Source organism: Anarhichas minor, unplaced genomic scaffold (assembly GCF_050575085.1).
Source record: "Anarhichas minor isolate MPS153535 unplaced genomic scaffold, ASM5057508v1 ptg000040l, whole genome shotgun sequence".
Taxonomy (NCBI): domain Eukaryota; kingdom Metazoa; phylum Chordata; class Actinopteri; order Perciformes; family Anarhichadidae; genus Anarhichas; species Anarhichas minor.
In genome coordinates this window covers 12,617,486-12,630,490 of record NW_027466486.1, presented here as the reverse complement: position 1 = coordinate 12,630,490, position 13,005 = coordinate 12,617,486, and the positions used below count along the sequence as shown (strand labels likewise).

The 13,005-nt window shown below is 45.3% G+C and overlaps 1 protein-coding gene across 4 annotated transcripts in view; it reads right to left on the bottom strand.

Moving 5' to 3' along the window:
• Window positions 1-2,612: 2,612 nt before the first annotated feature.
• The window catches only part of ralgapa2 (Ral GTPase activating protein catalytic subunit alpha 2), an 84,670-nt gene continuing 74,277 nt past the window's right edge, over window positions 2,613-13,005 (bottom strand). For 3 of the 4 annotated variants that reach the window (XM_076107973.1, XM_076107976.1, XM_076107974.1), the window contains 2 exons: window positions 11,303-11,424; window positions 2,613-5,512 (listed from right to left, as the gene is read on the bottom strand). In XM_076107973.1, coding sequence (XP_075964088.1) covers window positions 5,355-5,512; window positions 11,303-11,424 — 280 coding nt within the window. In that variant the 3' untranslated portion in view covers window positions 2,613-5,354. Of the gene's footprint in view, window positions 5,513-7,635; window positions 7,678-11,302; window positions 11,425-13,005 lie in introns of all 4 variants that reach the window. The other variant, XM_076107975.1, reaches the window with a different exon arrangement.

The window sequence follows — 13,005 nt, the reverse complement described above, 5'->3', positions numbered from 1 at the left end:
AAATCCTTTCCCCCATCGAAGCCTTTTGAATTCACTGACCGTGATCGCTCTATCGCTGTAGCTTTACGCTGTTTGTGAACGACAGAACTTGTCAACTTTGTATTGGTGGGGAAAAAGAGAGTGACTGAAGCATTCCCTGTTTAGTAGAACCACGAATGCCTTTAGTATACAGATAAGCCTAGTCCGACATAGCCTACATACACATCCAAATCCCGCTGTATAACTGCCTTAAAAAAAGTCAACATAGACTGTTTGAATTTTGAATGCTGGCACATATTTTATTATGTTATTATTATTATTATTGAAGAATTGTTGCAATATTTTTCATCATATGTTTATTTATTTATTTATTCTAATTATTTTATGTAACTTATTGTTGTGTTTGTTGTGACTTCTTCTGTGAATCGTTCTGGCAGTTTACATGTGGTATAGCCAAAATGTTAATTTTTTTGTTTTGTTTTTGCTTTTGGGTCAAATTCACGAGTTGTGATAATTGTCGTGAGTCGGGTTTTTAATCTTCAATCTCCACAGCTCTTGTAAACAGGAAAAAAACAAAAAAACGTAAAGCTCTTACCTTAGATGCAATCTTTTTTAAGGACAAGTTATTTTTCTTAAATGTTGGCTTTTATAGCGCTTTGATTGTATGTGTACATCGTTGTTGTCTATCGAAATAAAATATTTTCAAAAGGACACGTGTCTCAAGGTGGCTTAATAACTTTTTCAGAGTGAAAAAAGTACACGACGGTGATGAACTTTATTTCTTAACAATAATCACCATATTTCCAAAGGGAGTTTTGAGTTGAAGACGTGAAGGATTTAATAAGTGTTTGAATAATACGCTTGTTGATCCTCGTGTTAGTTGTCAATGCTTTTGTTTCTGGAATTGTTTCTCTTTAGGGAAGTCAAGGCGAATTATTTCCAAAAAGGCAAAATAATACATGAAAACCGAATACATGTAGAAAAGATTAAATATGACACGGACTACTTTGAGATGTTGTAATAAGGCCTCGGATTGTTGTGGTCCCATTCTCAGGAGCCAAACTAAGACAATTACCCTGCATACAACTTTGCGCAAAATATCTTTCAAAATTACCTTTAAACTAAAACAAATCTTGACACTTCATTTATGAGTATATATTTTTAAATATTGTAATGGATTTAGGAACTTAATTCATCAAAAATGTATACAGTTTCTGTCTTTTCCAAACACAATTGTTCAAAGGAGGTGAAGGGCAGTTTCAATGCTGCTTTTATGCCCGATGAGGTGGTTCAAAGTTGACTCCCTAAGGTGGGCTCCCCGGGTATAATTTAACACCCTTAAAGCTTTAACGATGTCAGCATTAAACTTCTCCCTTCTCTTCAGCGCCGTCTCTCCAACACAGGGGCCACACTCCAAAATAGTGCGAATCTATTTAGTCGTCCTAAACAGGAAAAAGAAACCTCAGGAGCGCCCTTGGACAAACCCTTGCCTTCGATTCCCCGTTCATCAGGCTGATGCGCAGTAAATCATAGCTGCACTGGCTCAATAGACGCCGTTTCGCTGCTGCCACAGAGAGGCACTTAGGGGCTAATCATAAATTCCCTCCTTAATACCATGTCAGGACATGACGGGAGGACAAAGAGGTGGTGGATCACACTCACCTCTGGAGCAGTAAAACATCTGTCTGCTTCGGCAGACTCATGCAGCTCGATTTGTGCTGATTTAGGACACATGAGGGCTCGGTTGGCTTCATATCTGACCTCCAGAACCTGTAAAGCATTAAGTCAGTTGTAATTTAGCAGGCAGCCTCCAACTGTGTCACTTCGGACCTACAGACACATGCTGTCGGCAGCATGTTCACCTCAGAGCATTATCAAAAAAAATCCCCCTTCCACAATCTGACTTTATCTCCTGTTTCTCTCTCTTTGGCCACCACAGAGTTGTTCCTGCTCATTAATACCATACACCTGTCTGAGGCCTTAAAAAAAAACACAAACTTTTTTAAAAATGAGTGTTACTCCCCCTTAAGGCATCAGTGACAATACATCAAGACAGAGATATAGTTGAAGTGTGACTACAGGGAAGCAGTGTGAAATATTAAACACATGGAATAATACAATCGGGTAGTATTAACAGAGAATGCCAGCCTCAGAGGGGCTGGGACACCCAGACCCTGCCTGTTGTGTTATAAATCACCTCATTGTCAATGACTGGGGTCTAATAGCGCTGAGCCGGGTGAAAATGAGGCAACATTACAGGCTTCTTTCTCACCCTCTCTGTCACACAGTTTTAGAGCTCCAATTACGGTCAAGTGCTTGTCTTGCATCTTTATGTGACCCTGGCGAGGCAGGGCACCCGTAGGTGCTGCAACCATTGCACCTGTACCTCCCGGTGAGGTTCCATTATGCCGGCCTGCCCTAAGCAGGGCTGAGCAGCAGGGGAGACAGATGGGAGGAGGGTCAGGTTACCCCTGCTGCTGCTAGCGTGGCTGGGCCAGGGTCAGAAAGCCCATGGTAACAGCACCATTATGTCAGCGCGCGCACACACACACACACACATACACACACACACCAAAATCTGAGGTTACACAATTAGCTGATGTGTTTTTGAGAAGGAAAAAGGACAAAGATACTTAGAATTTCAAATTGATTTAATGAAATGTTTAAATTTTCACATTTCTAATAAAGATAGCAGGACTTCGGTCGTTAAAAACAGTTTGATATGTTGACAAGTAATGATGAAATCTTCAAGATTTTTTTCCTCTTTCTCTTATACAAAGATTATATTACAGGCATTAAGATATTTATATTCAGAAGGCGCTCAAGCCCTCAAATTTGACACAATGTACAAGTATTTCTGAAACGAGAAGAAAAGAAAAGAACATACTAGGGCCTAACACGAGCTCATTATCTTCACGTATTTAAGACACACAATCCTTATCTTGGTCCAAACTAACATCTCCAGCGACTAAGCCACCAAAGGGGGAGCACAGACCCCTTTTAACACACATCATCTATAACCTACAATCTTTAAGATCAGCATCCTGGGCGGTTCCTTCAACTGGCTTTAGGGGGAAATAAAAAAACATAGATGTGATCCGGGCCTATATATATCTATACATTCTTCAAAAAACAAAAGCACAAAATAAAAATGTGTCCCTCCGTCCTCCTGCTGTTTGGATTCCCCGTCTTCTGCTCGGGGAATAAACAAACAAAAGGAGGCGACATGTGAAGGAAGAGAGAAAGATGACAGGAGAGCATGGGGGGAAAGTAAGGCATAGCAGCGCAACAGATGGGGATAGTGTTGCAGCTTGGGTGGAGCCCTCAGAGGGTGTGAGAGTACAGTGTGTGTGTGTGTGTGTGTGTGGGGGGGGGGGACACCTGGCTACCATGACAACCCCGAGCGGGCAGGCTGGAGAAGCGAGAGCGTCGGCCTGGCCGTTGCTAGGAGGGCTGCTAGAGTTCAGCTCTGGCATGCCACCTAAACCCAGAACATCCGCCCCTCCTCTGGCCTCAGGAGGCGACATGGGGAGAGGATCATGGGAAAAGCGGAGGAGGAGGAGGAGCTGGTGCCACTTGATCCATTCACAGATAAAGACGGAGCAGCGCACCACCTGTAATAAAGACTAAACGGAGAACCCCGCAATTCAAAATCCATCTGCTGTTGTTTTTGTTGTGGGAAGCACAAGACACTGACCTTTAGACACACAGGGGACGGAACAAAACAACAGCTTTGAGTTAACGCTGCTAACGGGGAGATGTGACGCAGGGTGTCCATGGTTTGTCTCAGACTACGAAGAGGAGGAACTAAAATGTGATTATGGGGAGGAAAGGTGGTGTTGGACAGCATCTTACAGGACAGACATTACACAGGCACTGTGAGAAGCTCTTCCCGAAACTCTCACTCTCTCTCACTCTCTCTCACGCACACACACACACACACACACACACACACACGTACGCACACACAGACACACAGACACACACACACGTACGCACACACACACACACACACACACACACACACACACACACACACACACACACACGTACGCACACACAGACACCAGTGCATGGAGGTAAGATTCACCTGAGGCTCTGGCGGTATTTTTCCTCTAAACAGCACAAGAATACATAATACAACAGAACAGCAAAAATAATTCATCAGATAGTCTTCTATATACATCCAGCAACAGACCAATACAATTTAAAGCAATTTAAATCCAAGAACAAAGAGAAACATTCAATGCTATAGTGAAATCAATGACGGTGAGTGCAAACACGTTGGTGGGGAACGTTGGAATGTCGATGTCTTCAGCTTCACAGGACAGGGAAACTGATCGCAGAGGAAAGAGACAGGAGGAACTTATTCAATTACCGGACATGAGCCTATGTTAACGACATCAGAAAACAATTACAAAACGCAGTCTTTTCTCATTTCAGCAGAGTTGCATAAATCAAATCATGACACAATCCATCGGAATTCATTTAAAAAAGGACAATTAGAGTGATAAAAAGAACAACAAAAACAAATTTCTTTTCAGCTCCAGTTAGAAAGACGTCATTGATTGTCCAGTCCGGGTTCAAAACAATAAAAAAAAAAGCCTCTGACTGCTCGTACTGCAGGGACTCCGTGCCCAGGAAGTCTGTGTAGTAGTGCAGCGAGTACAGATCATTCTGGGGGAGGTATTCCCCATGCATCAGTGTTTGCTCCTTTCCAGTGTAGGGAGACGGTCCACCAACAGTCCAAACTGGTGCCAACGAGCAGGACGACGACATCGTCTTTGACACAGAGAGGTTGTGGCAGGTGCAGGAAGAGGTATAAAGGCAGACTCATTTACAAATGGATACCAATCTCGTGTGCAGTTTCAGCATAGTGCCATTTACAGCTGTATCATTCAGTGCTTTATCGCATTAAGTGTTGAGACCGATGAGATATGGAAACAAAGTGAAGCAGGCTCCCGCTCCCTTACTATAGTAATAACTTCTTTCCCTAGTGCATCGAGAATGCACTCGAACATGAGAATAAAAATGACATTGCTATTACAGGTTGCTTTAAGACTCCTATGTCTTCCTATGCTGCCGATTCTTTAAGCTGAGACCACCACGGCCAACATAAATAGTTTAGTCACATGTCCATCTCGATTGAGCAGTTAAACACCACAACAAATGGAAATGTATCAACGAAATCAATGATTGCCACTTAAATTAAAAAATTGCAATATGCTCCTGTTACATCTTTATACGACACTAAATAAAACAAAGAACTCGCCAGAAAAGAAACAACTCTTGCAGTCACGGCTGGGTGTTTGAGGTTCTTCGAGAAAAGATTAAAGGCTGCACTTGGGGGTGGTGGGGTGGGTGGGTTGAAGAGCTCAGTTGGAGGATTTGCTTATAGCGCTGGCTGACCGGCGGAGTTTTCCGGAAACTCTGTTCTTTGTGGCACGGGGCATTGTGGGAGAAACCTGGTCGACAGAGTCCGTCGTTGCGGTGCTGTTTCCGGCTTCTGTGCTCGCGCTGCCGGTGAAGGAGCCTGGGAGAGAGATGCAGGGAGTTGGTAGATAGAAAGGACAACGATGGAGAGAGAGAGAGAGAGAGAGAGAGAGAGAGAGAGAGAGACGGCGCTGGTTAGACGTGGCGGTGGGGTTCATTGGGCTTTGTGTGATTGCTGTTCATCCCAGCATGCTTTGTCATGCACGTGGCTGCTCCCACAACCAAGATTACCCAGTTCATAGGATTTCCACCAACATTCACCACACTTCCAATGTTTGTTCTGCCCCTTATGTCATTAGAATATAGACGTGAGGAGGCAAATCAAAAATATTTCAGAAATGACATGCCTCTTCCACATGCTGTGAAAAAGCAAAGCTTGTTAAAGAGAAGCTGCCTTTCTTCCCAATACAGTTTTGCCAGATGCTTATATGGTATTAAACGAAATGAGCGGTAACCTTTGCAGCTACGCGCACAAAAAAAAAAAAAAAAAAAATTATTCAGTTCGCAGTGTGACAGCAGAATGCTTTGAATGAAAATAAAATTGCACATTATGCTCTTGTTGTGAACATGTGGAGCCTGCCCATTGTCAGGTATTGTCCTTTTTCAAAAACTTCACATCCATGATTAGGGGATGACGAGCTGGAATAAGCCGGGAGGTGGGCATGGAACGCTGGTGTATTCAAGTATTGTGAACGCTGCCCTGGCTTCCTCAGTGTGCCCCTGACCAAACCCAGACTGAGGGCCCCCCCCCCCCCCACACCCGCCTCGGCCCCCGTGCTCCGAGTTTAAACAACTTTTCTGCTTTGTTGAGATGGCATCTGGTTGCCTATTTTCTTTCCTATCCTTTTATTTCCTGCCATTTTTTCGGAGGCATCTCAAGTTGCAGCGGCTAAAAGGAATGGCAGATGGCTGGAGTAACAGACACTCAGCAGCACAGTGGACACCGGCAGCATCCAGGGCTGCTCGTTGGGAGAGGAGGGCTGGGCTATGGATGAAACATTGGGTGTGGGTATTGTGAAGGGCCGGGAGGGAGGTGAGGGGGGGGGGGGGGGTCCCAACATGAATTCTCAAATCTGCATATTAATCTAAAAAAGGGTTGGGCTTGGCTAAAAATGTGGGCTGGCCCGATGGACAGAACAATTCCTGCATTCCCGTATTCTTCAACTCATTCCTACAGTAAATACTTTGTTTTATAAACTAAACTTTGTCTGGATGTGCTGTAAAGACATATGATAGACAGGATGAAGGAAACCACCTATTACAGCTAATATACACAGACAGTGGTGTGGTACAGTTATCCACCCACTCAACAGACTTCCCTTTTCGTTTAGCAGCCATTAAAACATGCTGCACTAAACAGTCATCACTCCCACCGAGGCACTTAATGACTGTGGTTACATCAGCTTCTAAACGTCGTTCCTCACTGTATGGCCTTAGGTAAGAATTCATTTTCATAGTAAGTTACTGAGTGGAAAAATAGCCCAGATCCAGAGGAGCTAATGTATCATTATTATCGTCGTAAGAACCCAGCATTTCCGCTCTTTACTCAGCCCAGTCTGCCGTACGGTGAGGTTCATTTCAAATGGAGAGAAGAGGGGAGAGACCGAGCGAGAGGGAAAACAAAGAGGGTCTTTAAATGGCCCCGCTATCCCATTGGTCCCCTCCGCAGCAGTTCAAACAAGGCTTTAGATGACAAAGACATCTTCCAGTGCGGCAGGTGTTAGTCTCAGAGTCTGCCCCGGGCAAACAGGCACACTCCAACAGGAGGAAATGAGGGGGGTGGAGGGGGAAGAAGAAAAAAAGAAAGAAAGAAAGAAAAGAGAAAAGTGTTTGCTGGGGGAAGAGATAAAGGCGCGCCACATGCAGAAGCGAGGGCCAGAAGTGTAGCCGTATTGTTCATGCTGCTACTTAGTCAGGTGCTAATTGTCCCCACCGTGCATCACTTTCAATTACCAGCCTGGCCTAAACAGTAGGACACCCCCCGAATAAACAGCCTGATTTCTCTGTCCCCTTCGCTTTGTCAGAGCACTCAGTAAGTAAAGCTTGGTTAGTGCTGAATGAAAAGAAGGAGGGGTGGGGGAGGAAGAACAGCCAGGATGAGTGATCGAGCGACGGGGTAGGCCGCTGGACGGAAACAAGCTTCCGGTCTGACTCGGGGCTTACCTTCGCCATATACAGTATTTGGACCTTTAAGATATTTTTAATCTACAAAGGGAAAAAACAAGAGTAGAGCATCATGTGAGTGAGAGCAGCGGACACACACTATACCACACTGCAGCGGAACACAACACAACACAACGCTGTCTGAAGGGACGGACGAGCGGGACCTTCAGACAGCTTGTGTGCCGTCGAGGTTAGTCGTCACTGGAGGGTTTAAAAGTCAGACAAGGTTCACTGATTTGGGTGATGACTTAATCATGAAGTGCCACCTTTTTTTTTTTCTTTTCCTGAAGACACCTTTCAGGACATAATGTCTGATTAATCTGTCCAATTCACACATTTCAAAATAAGGGTAATTTTGCATGAATGGTGGGCAGTTCTCATGGCAACAACAGACAAAACACATCACCAGTGTTACTTTTAGAGGTTCGGGTGAGGTTAGGATGAGAGAGTTAAAGATGCCAGGCTCCTCAGAGGGTCGTGGGACATTTTAACTTGTTTTATCCATGAGGGGGGGAAAAAAGTATTGCTTTCTATTCATTTAGAAAAAGTTTAGAGGATGAAAACACACGACATAAAAACAAGACAATAAAAAGTGAGCAAAGCAGTGCAGGTGTATCACAACGAGGGCAGAGCACTGTCTGTATGACAGATGGACCGGCTCATGCAGGAAGCCGTGACGCCGGTGTGAAGTTACAGGGTCAAAGTGAGGTTGCATTCAGGATCATGGTGGACGACGTTGTGGAGGATGCTGAAAAGCCCAAAAATGTACAGAGATGACCGGAGAGGGCGGAGGGTTAAATGCCTTTCACGGGGAAGCGGTGAAACACTGAGGGAGCGCGTCATTTAGCAATTAGCATGCAGAATCTGGACTTGGAACTTGAGCCCTACTTTTCTTTTACAAAAGGGCTAAATCAAGCGCAGCCCCCCCCGGTTATTTGATGATGGCGGGGTTCAAAGTGACCTAAATGAATGGATGGATGCTGGTGGGCTGTGGCTGGGCGTCATGCCTAGTGTGGAGGAAGCAGGCAGAGTCTTACAGTCCAGTTTGGCCCAGGGGTACTCCATGTCCCAAACCATCCCCGGCCAACGCCTGCACGCTGTCGTGGAGCATGGATGACATGTTAGTGGCAGCAATGGGAGCCAGAGCAGGATGGACGTACAGACAGACGCACGCACGCACGCACGCACGCACGCACGCACGCACGCACGCACGCACGCACGCACGCACGCACGCACGCACGCACGCACGCACGCACGCACGCACGCACACACACACACACACACACACACACACACACACACACACACACACACACACACACACACACACACACACACACACACACACACACACACACACACACACACACACACACACACACACACACACACACACACACACACACACACACACACACACACACACACACACACACACACACACACACACACACACAGAGGAGGGCAGTAAAGCACATTTCAGAAGGGTGAGAATGAGGAGCAGCGTCGGCCAGCCATCAATGACACATTGAAGCTATATGCTTGATGGGACACAAAAGATCAGGATGATTAACTACAGCGATAAAGGATACTTGGATGCATTATTCATGTGGCCTAAAGCATTAAATACATGCCTTTGGTTTTGAGACGCTAAAGAGCAGCCTTTAGTTTAATGATACGGTTGAGAAGAATACATGAAAACACACACAACTCTGGAGGCTAGGAGCAACTGTTAAAGTCAATTAAACAACTAATTGATTGATGGAAAGTTGATCTGCAACAATTTTTGACAAACGAATAAATTTAATTTTTTAAAGCAAAAATCACATTCACTGGTTCTAGATTAGGCAAATGGGAATTTTGCTGGTTATCTTATATCCCCCTTAATACATTAGGCTTACATTTTTGATTTTTCTGTAAAATATTGTTGTTTCTTTAAATTTACACATATTTCACAGTAAATCACAGATTCACATACTGCTTGTCTCAGCACGTCAGTGAAGCTAACTGGTCCTTATAATGAACAGTGAAACAGTCAAACCCAAAATGTCACATTTCCGTGGCTGCACCATAACATAAAATAGATATATTCTATTATCTTTTTTTTTTGCGGGAAATGTATTGTTAGAAATGTGTTTACTTTGACAGCACTTAAATTTAAACACAGTTATTTGGACAAATGAGCCCCAAGATGAGTCAGAATTTAAAATGACAAACAGCAAAGGCCATTTGTGAAATTGCTCAACAGCACCGTTATAATGGTTAACGTACAAGAAAGTGACTGTGTTACAGTATTGTATGGTGCAAGTGAGTCCTGGATACAATATGAATGGATACACACACACACACACGCACACGCACGCGCATTCATCTTGTAATTCATTTACACACGTAGATTCCGGAGAAATACAAATTGCTGTTCAGAACGAGTTTCCGCAGCAGCGAGGGTGACTCAACTGCCGTACAGACTTCATTATGTTACGGCCTCTCACATTAGACACAGTGTATATGTCCCATGCTGTGAAACATTATTCTCAAGCCTGGCTAACCTCTCTAACCCACCTCTTCCCAGCCACAAAGGAACCCATAGCTGAAATAATCTACGGCAGCTAGTGCTTCTTGCTCTCCCTCTCCACTATATTCCTCTGCATCTGTATTTTCTTCCTCTCAGTCCTTCCCTTTCAGCTAGTTTGGTGCTGGGTATGAGAGGCGGCGACAAGAGGTCGGTCTGAGGAGATTTTTTTGGGCAAACAGTATGGTAATGTGGCCGACTACCTCTTGCCTGCCCGCAACAGCCTGAATATCACACCTGCCGTCTGAGAATCTGAAGTCCTTCACACACTAGCACATTCAGACATATAATTCTCACATGCCAGCATACAGGAAGGACATAGTACATACATATTCACCCACCCTTAAAGCATATCAGCAATGACAGATTTGAAAATGACAAGACATCTATGGTGTGGTATTGTGGAGCGAGTGTGTCGTGATCCAATAGAGTGGAAAAGTGCAATCCCGTATTGATTTCAGTGCTGTTGCAGATCGATCAGAGCTGGTTCAAGAAGGAAGAACACGATAAGACACGTTTTCCATTGTATTCATCATGGACTGATAAGGGTGCTGTGCTGACATCCGCGAGCTGCTGTTTGACGGTCGGATCCCCTAAGTGTTGGTGAATGAGCTCATGAAGACGCGCGCACACACACAAACACACACACACAAACGTGCACTCTACGGCTGCTATTTAACAAGGCTGCTTATATTCATAGGAAAGTAATTGCACGGAAAGATGCAGTTTTGAAACAAGAAGAGATGAACAAAGTAGGGTGAGTGGGGCTTGAGGAAGCGGAGAAAGCGGAGTGTTTGAAGTCAGTCGGATGGCGTGAAGAGCCGATCCCGTCGTTTGATATTCATCAGCGGGCGTAGGCGTGGAAGGAGAGTGGAGAGAATGAGGGGGGTGGAGGAGGGGACAGGGGCAAACAGGTGCGTTGTGGAGGAGGAGGAGAGACAAACACAGGAGAAGAGGCAAGGAGGCCCGGAGGAGGGGAAAATGAAGAAAGGGGGATGAAGCATCATTGGGATGGAGAGACGGAATGAGAAAAGCAAAAGGACATGGAGTGGAAAGAACATGGAGGACGTAGGTGCAGTGTGGTTCAGTTCTCACCTGTCCCACTCATTGGATAGCCAGGAGACGGAGAGAAGACCTGTGAGGCAAAGTCTTCAAAAGTCATGACCTCTCTGTGGTTCTGAACAATGGCCTCCAGGTAGAGCGCCCGCTCCTCATAGCTGGTTAGCGCTCGTTAAGGAACAAAACACAACGGCCTGTTGGAGAAGATGAAGGCAGCAAGGTGGAGTAATTATTCGCCTCGTTTGTCATTTAAACCTAAAACTCACAAAATAATCTCATTTCAGAATGTCATCAAAACATGTCAGTTCATAGTCACAGTTGCAAATCACTCGTTTTTTTTTCTGTGCTGTACTGCATATACATGTAGTGGGAGAGCGAGACGCAGGGCAGCTCCAACATCAGCACCGTAGCCAGAAGCAGAGATGGACCAATCAGCCATGCCACACAGCCCCAAATAAGAAAGCAGTCTCCAATATAATCATACAAAAAGAAAGAAAGAATACATCACTACTGGCATGATGCTCCAAACCTCTCTCGTCCCCCCCCCCCCCCCTCTCGTCCCTCTAATAGAACCCTGCTGCAGGCAGCATGTCTAGGACCACCCTCCCCGATGTGCTGCCTGCCACTTCTCCGTGCCATCAGGGGGAAAATTGGAGCCATTTGAAATTCAGAGTGACAAGCAGTGACTGGAGCCTGGGCAGCCAGCATGCAGGACGGATGGATGGCCGGATTTGAAATGTGGAAAAGCTCAAATTAATAAATAAATAAATAAGTGGGCTTGCAAAATGGCTGCCGGATGAGGGTGGAAAACGTTCCGATGGCCATTATCATATCATTATCATAGATGTATCGCGGTAAGTCTGTTGTGTAATGGAGGCAAGTGCTGGATGAAATATGGTGCAGGGAACTATTGGAGTGACAAAGGGCTGTCTGATGGCACGTTTCAGATTTAATAGTGTGTGTGCATGTTTGACAATGAGTCTGATTATTCTCACAGCTGTCTGTTGTGACCATGTTTCTTTGATAGACGACACCTAACAAATTGCTTGACAAACATGCATTCTCTCTCTCTCTCTCTCTCTCTCTCTCTCTCTCTCACACACACACACACACACACACACAAACAACTCTAGTCACTCAACACAGAGGACCCCTCCCCCTCATCTCATTACAACTGCCAGGGTGGAATAGCAGTGGGCTGTCGCTGAAGCCAAGGCTGAACCAGGCTGAGCCGAGATAGGCTGGACTGGGCCGAGAGGCTCTGGTCTGGGTTAGATAGATAGGACGAGACAGTGACTGGGCAGGGGGCCTGCTGTGGGCACATGCCGCCACAGCAGGGGCCAACAGCCATGACCAATGGCTTTGAGGGAACCGTGGCAAAGCGGGGGTGACGGGCACCTGAGCCGGGAGGCACCAGAGAGTACGATGGCCAAGCTGCTCACAGGGACAGACAGTGCTGGACAGAGGGCAGACTGACACAAAGGATAGGGTACCACAGGAAGATAGGGATTGGGTTTGTATACTCGTAAATGGTTGCGATGTTCTGTTCCACACACCCTCTGACCCAAATAATAAGTGTAATATAGTCATTTTACAGTCCATGTCTTTTAAACGGCAAAAACATGAAAAGCATTATTCAACAAAAACTCACAATATTTGGACGTTTGTCTGGACAGAACACCAAGAAATCCCTTCAAAATAAAAGCTCATATTTCCTACCTTAAGGAGGAAAAGGGGAG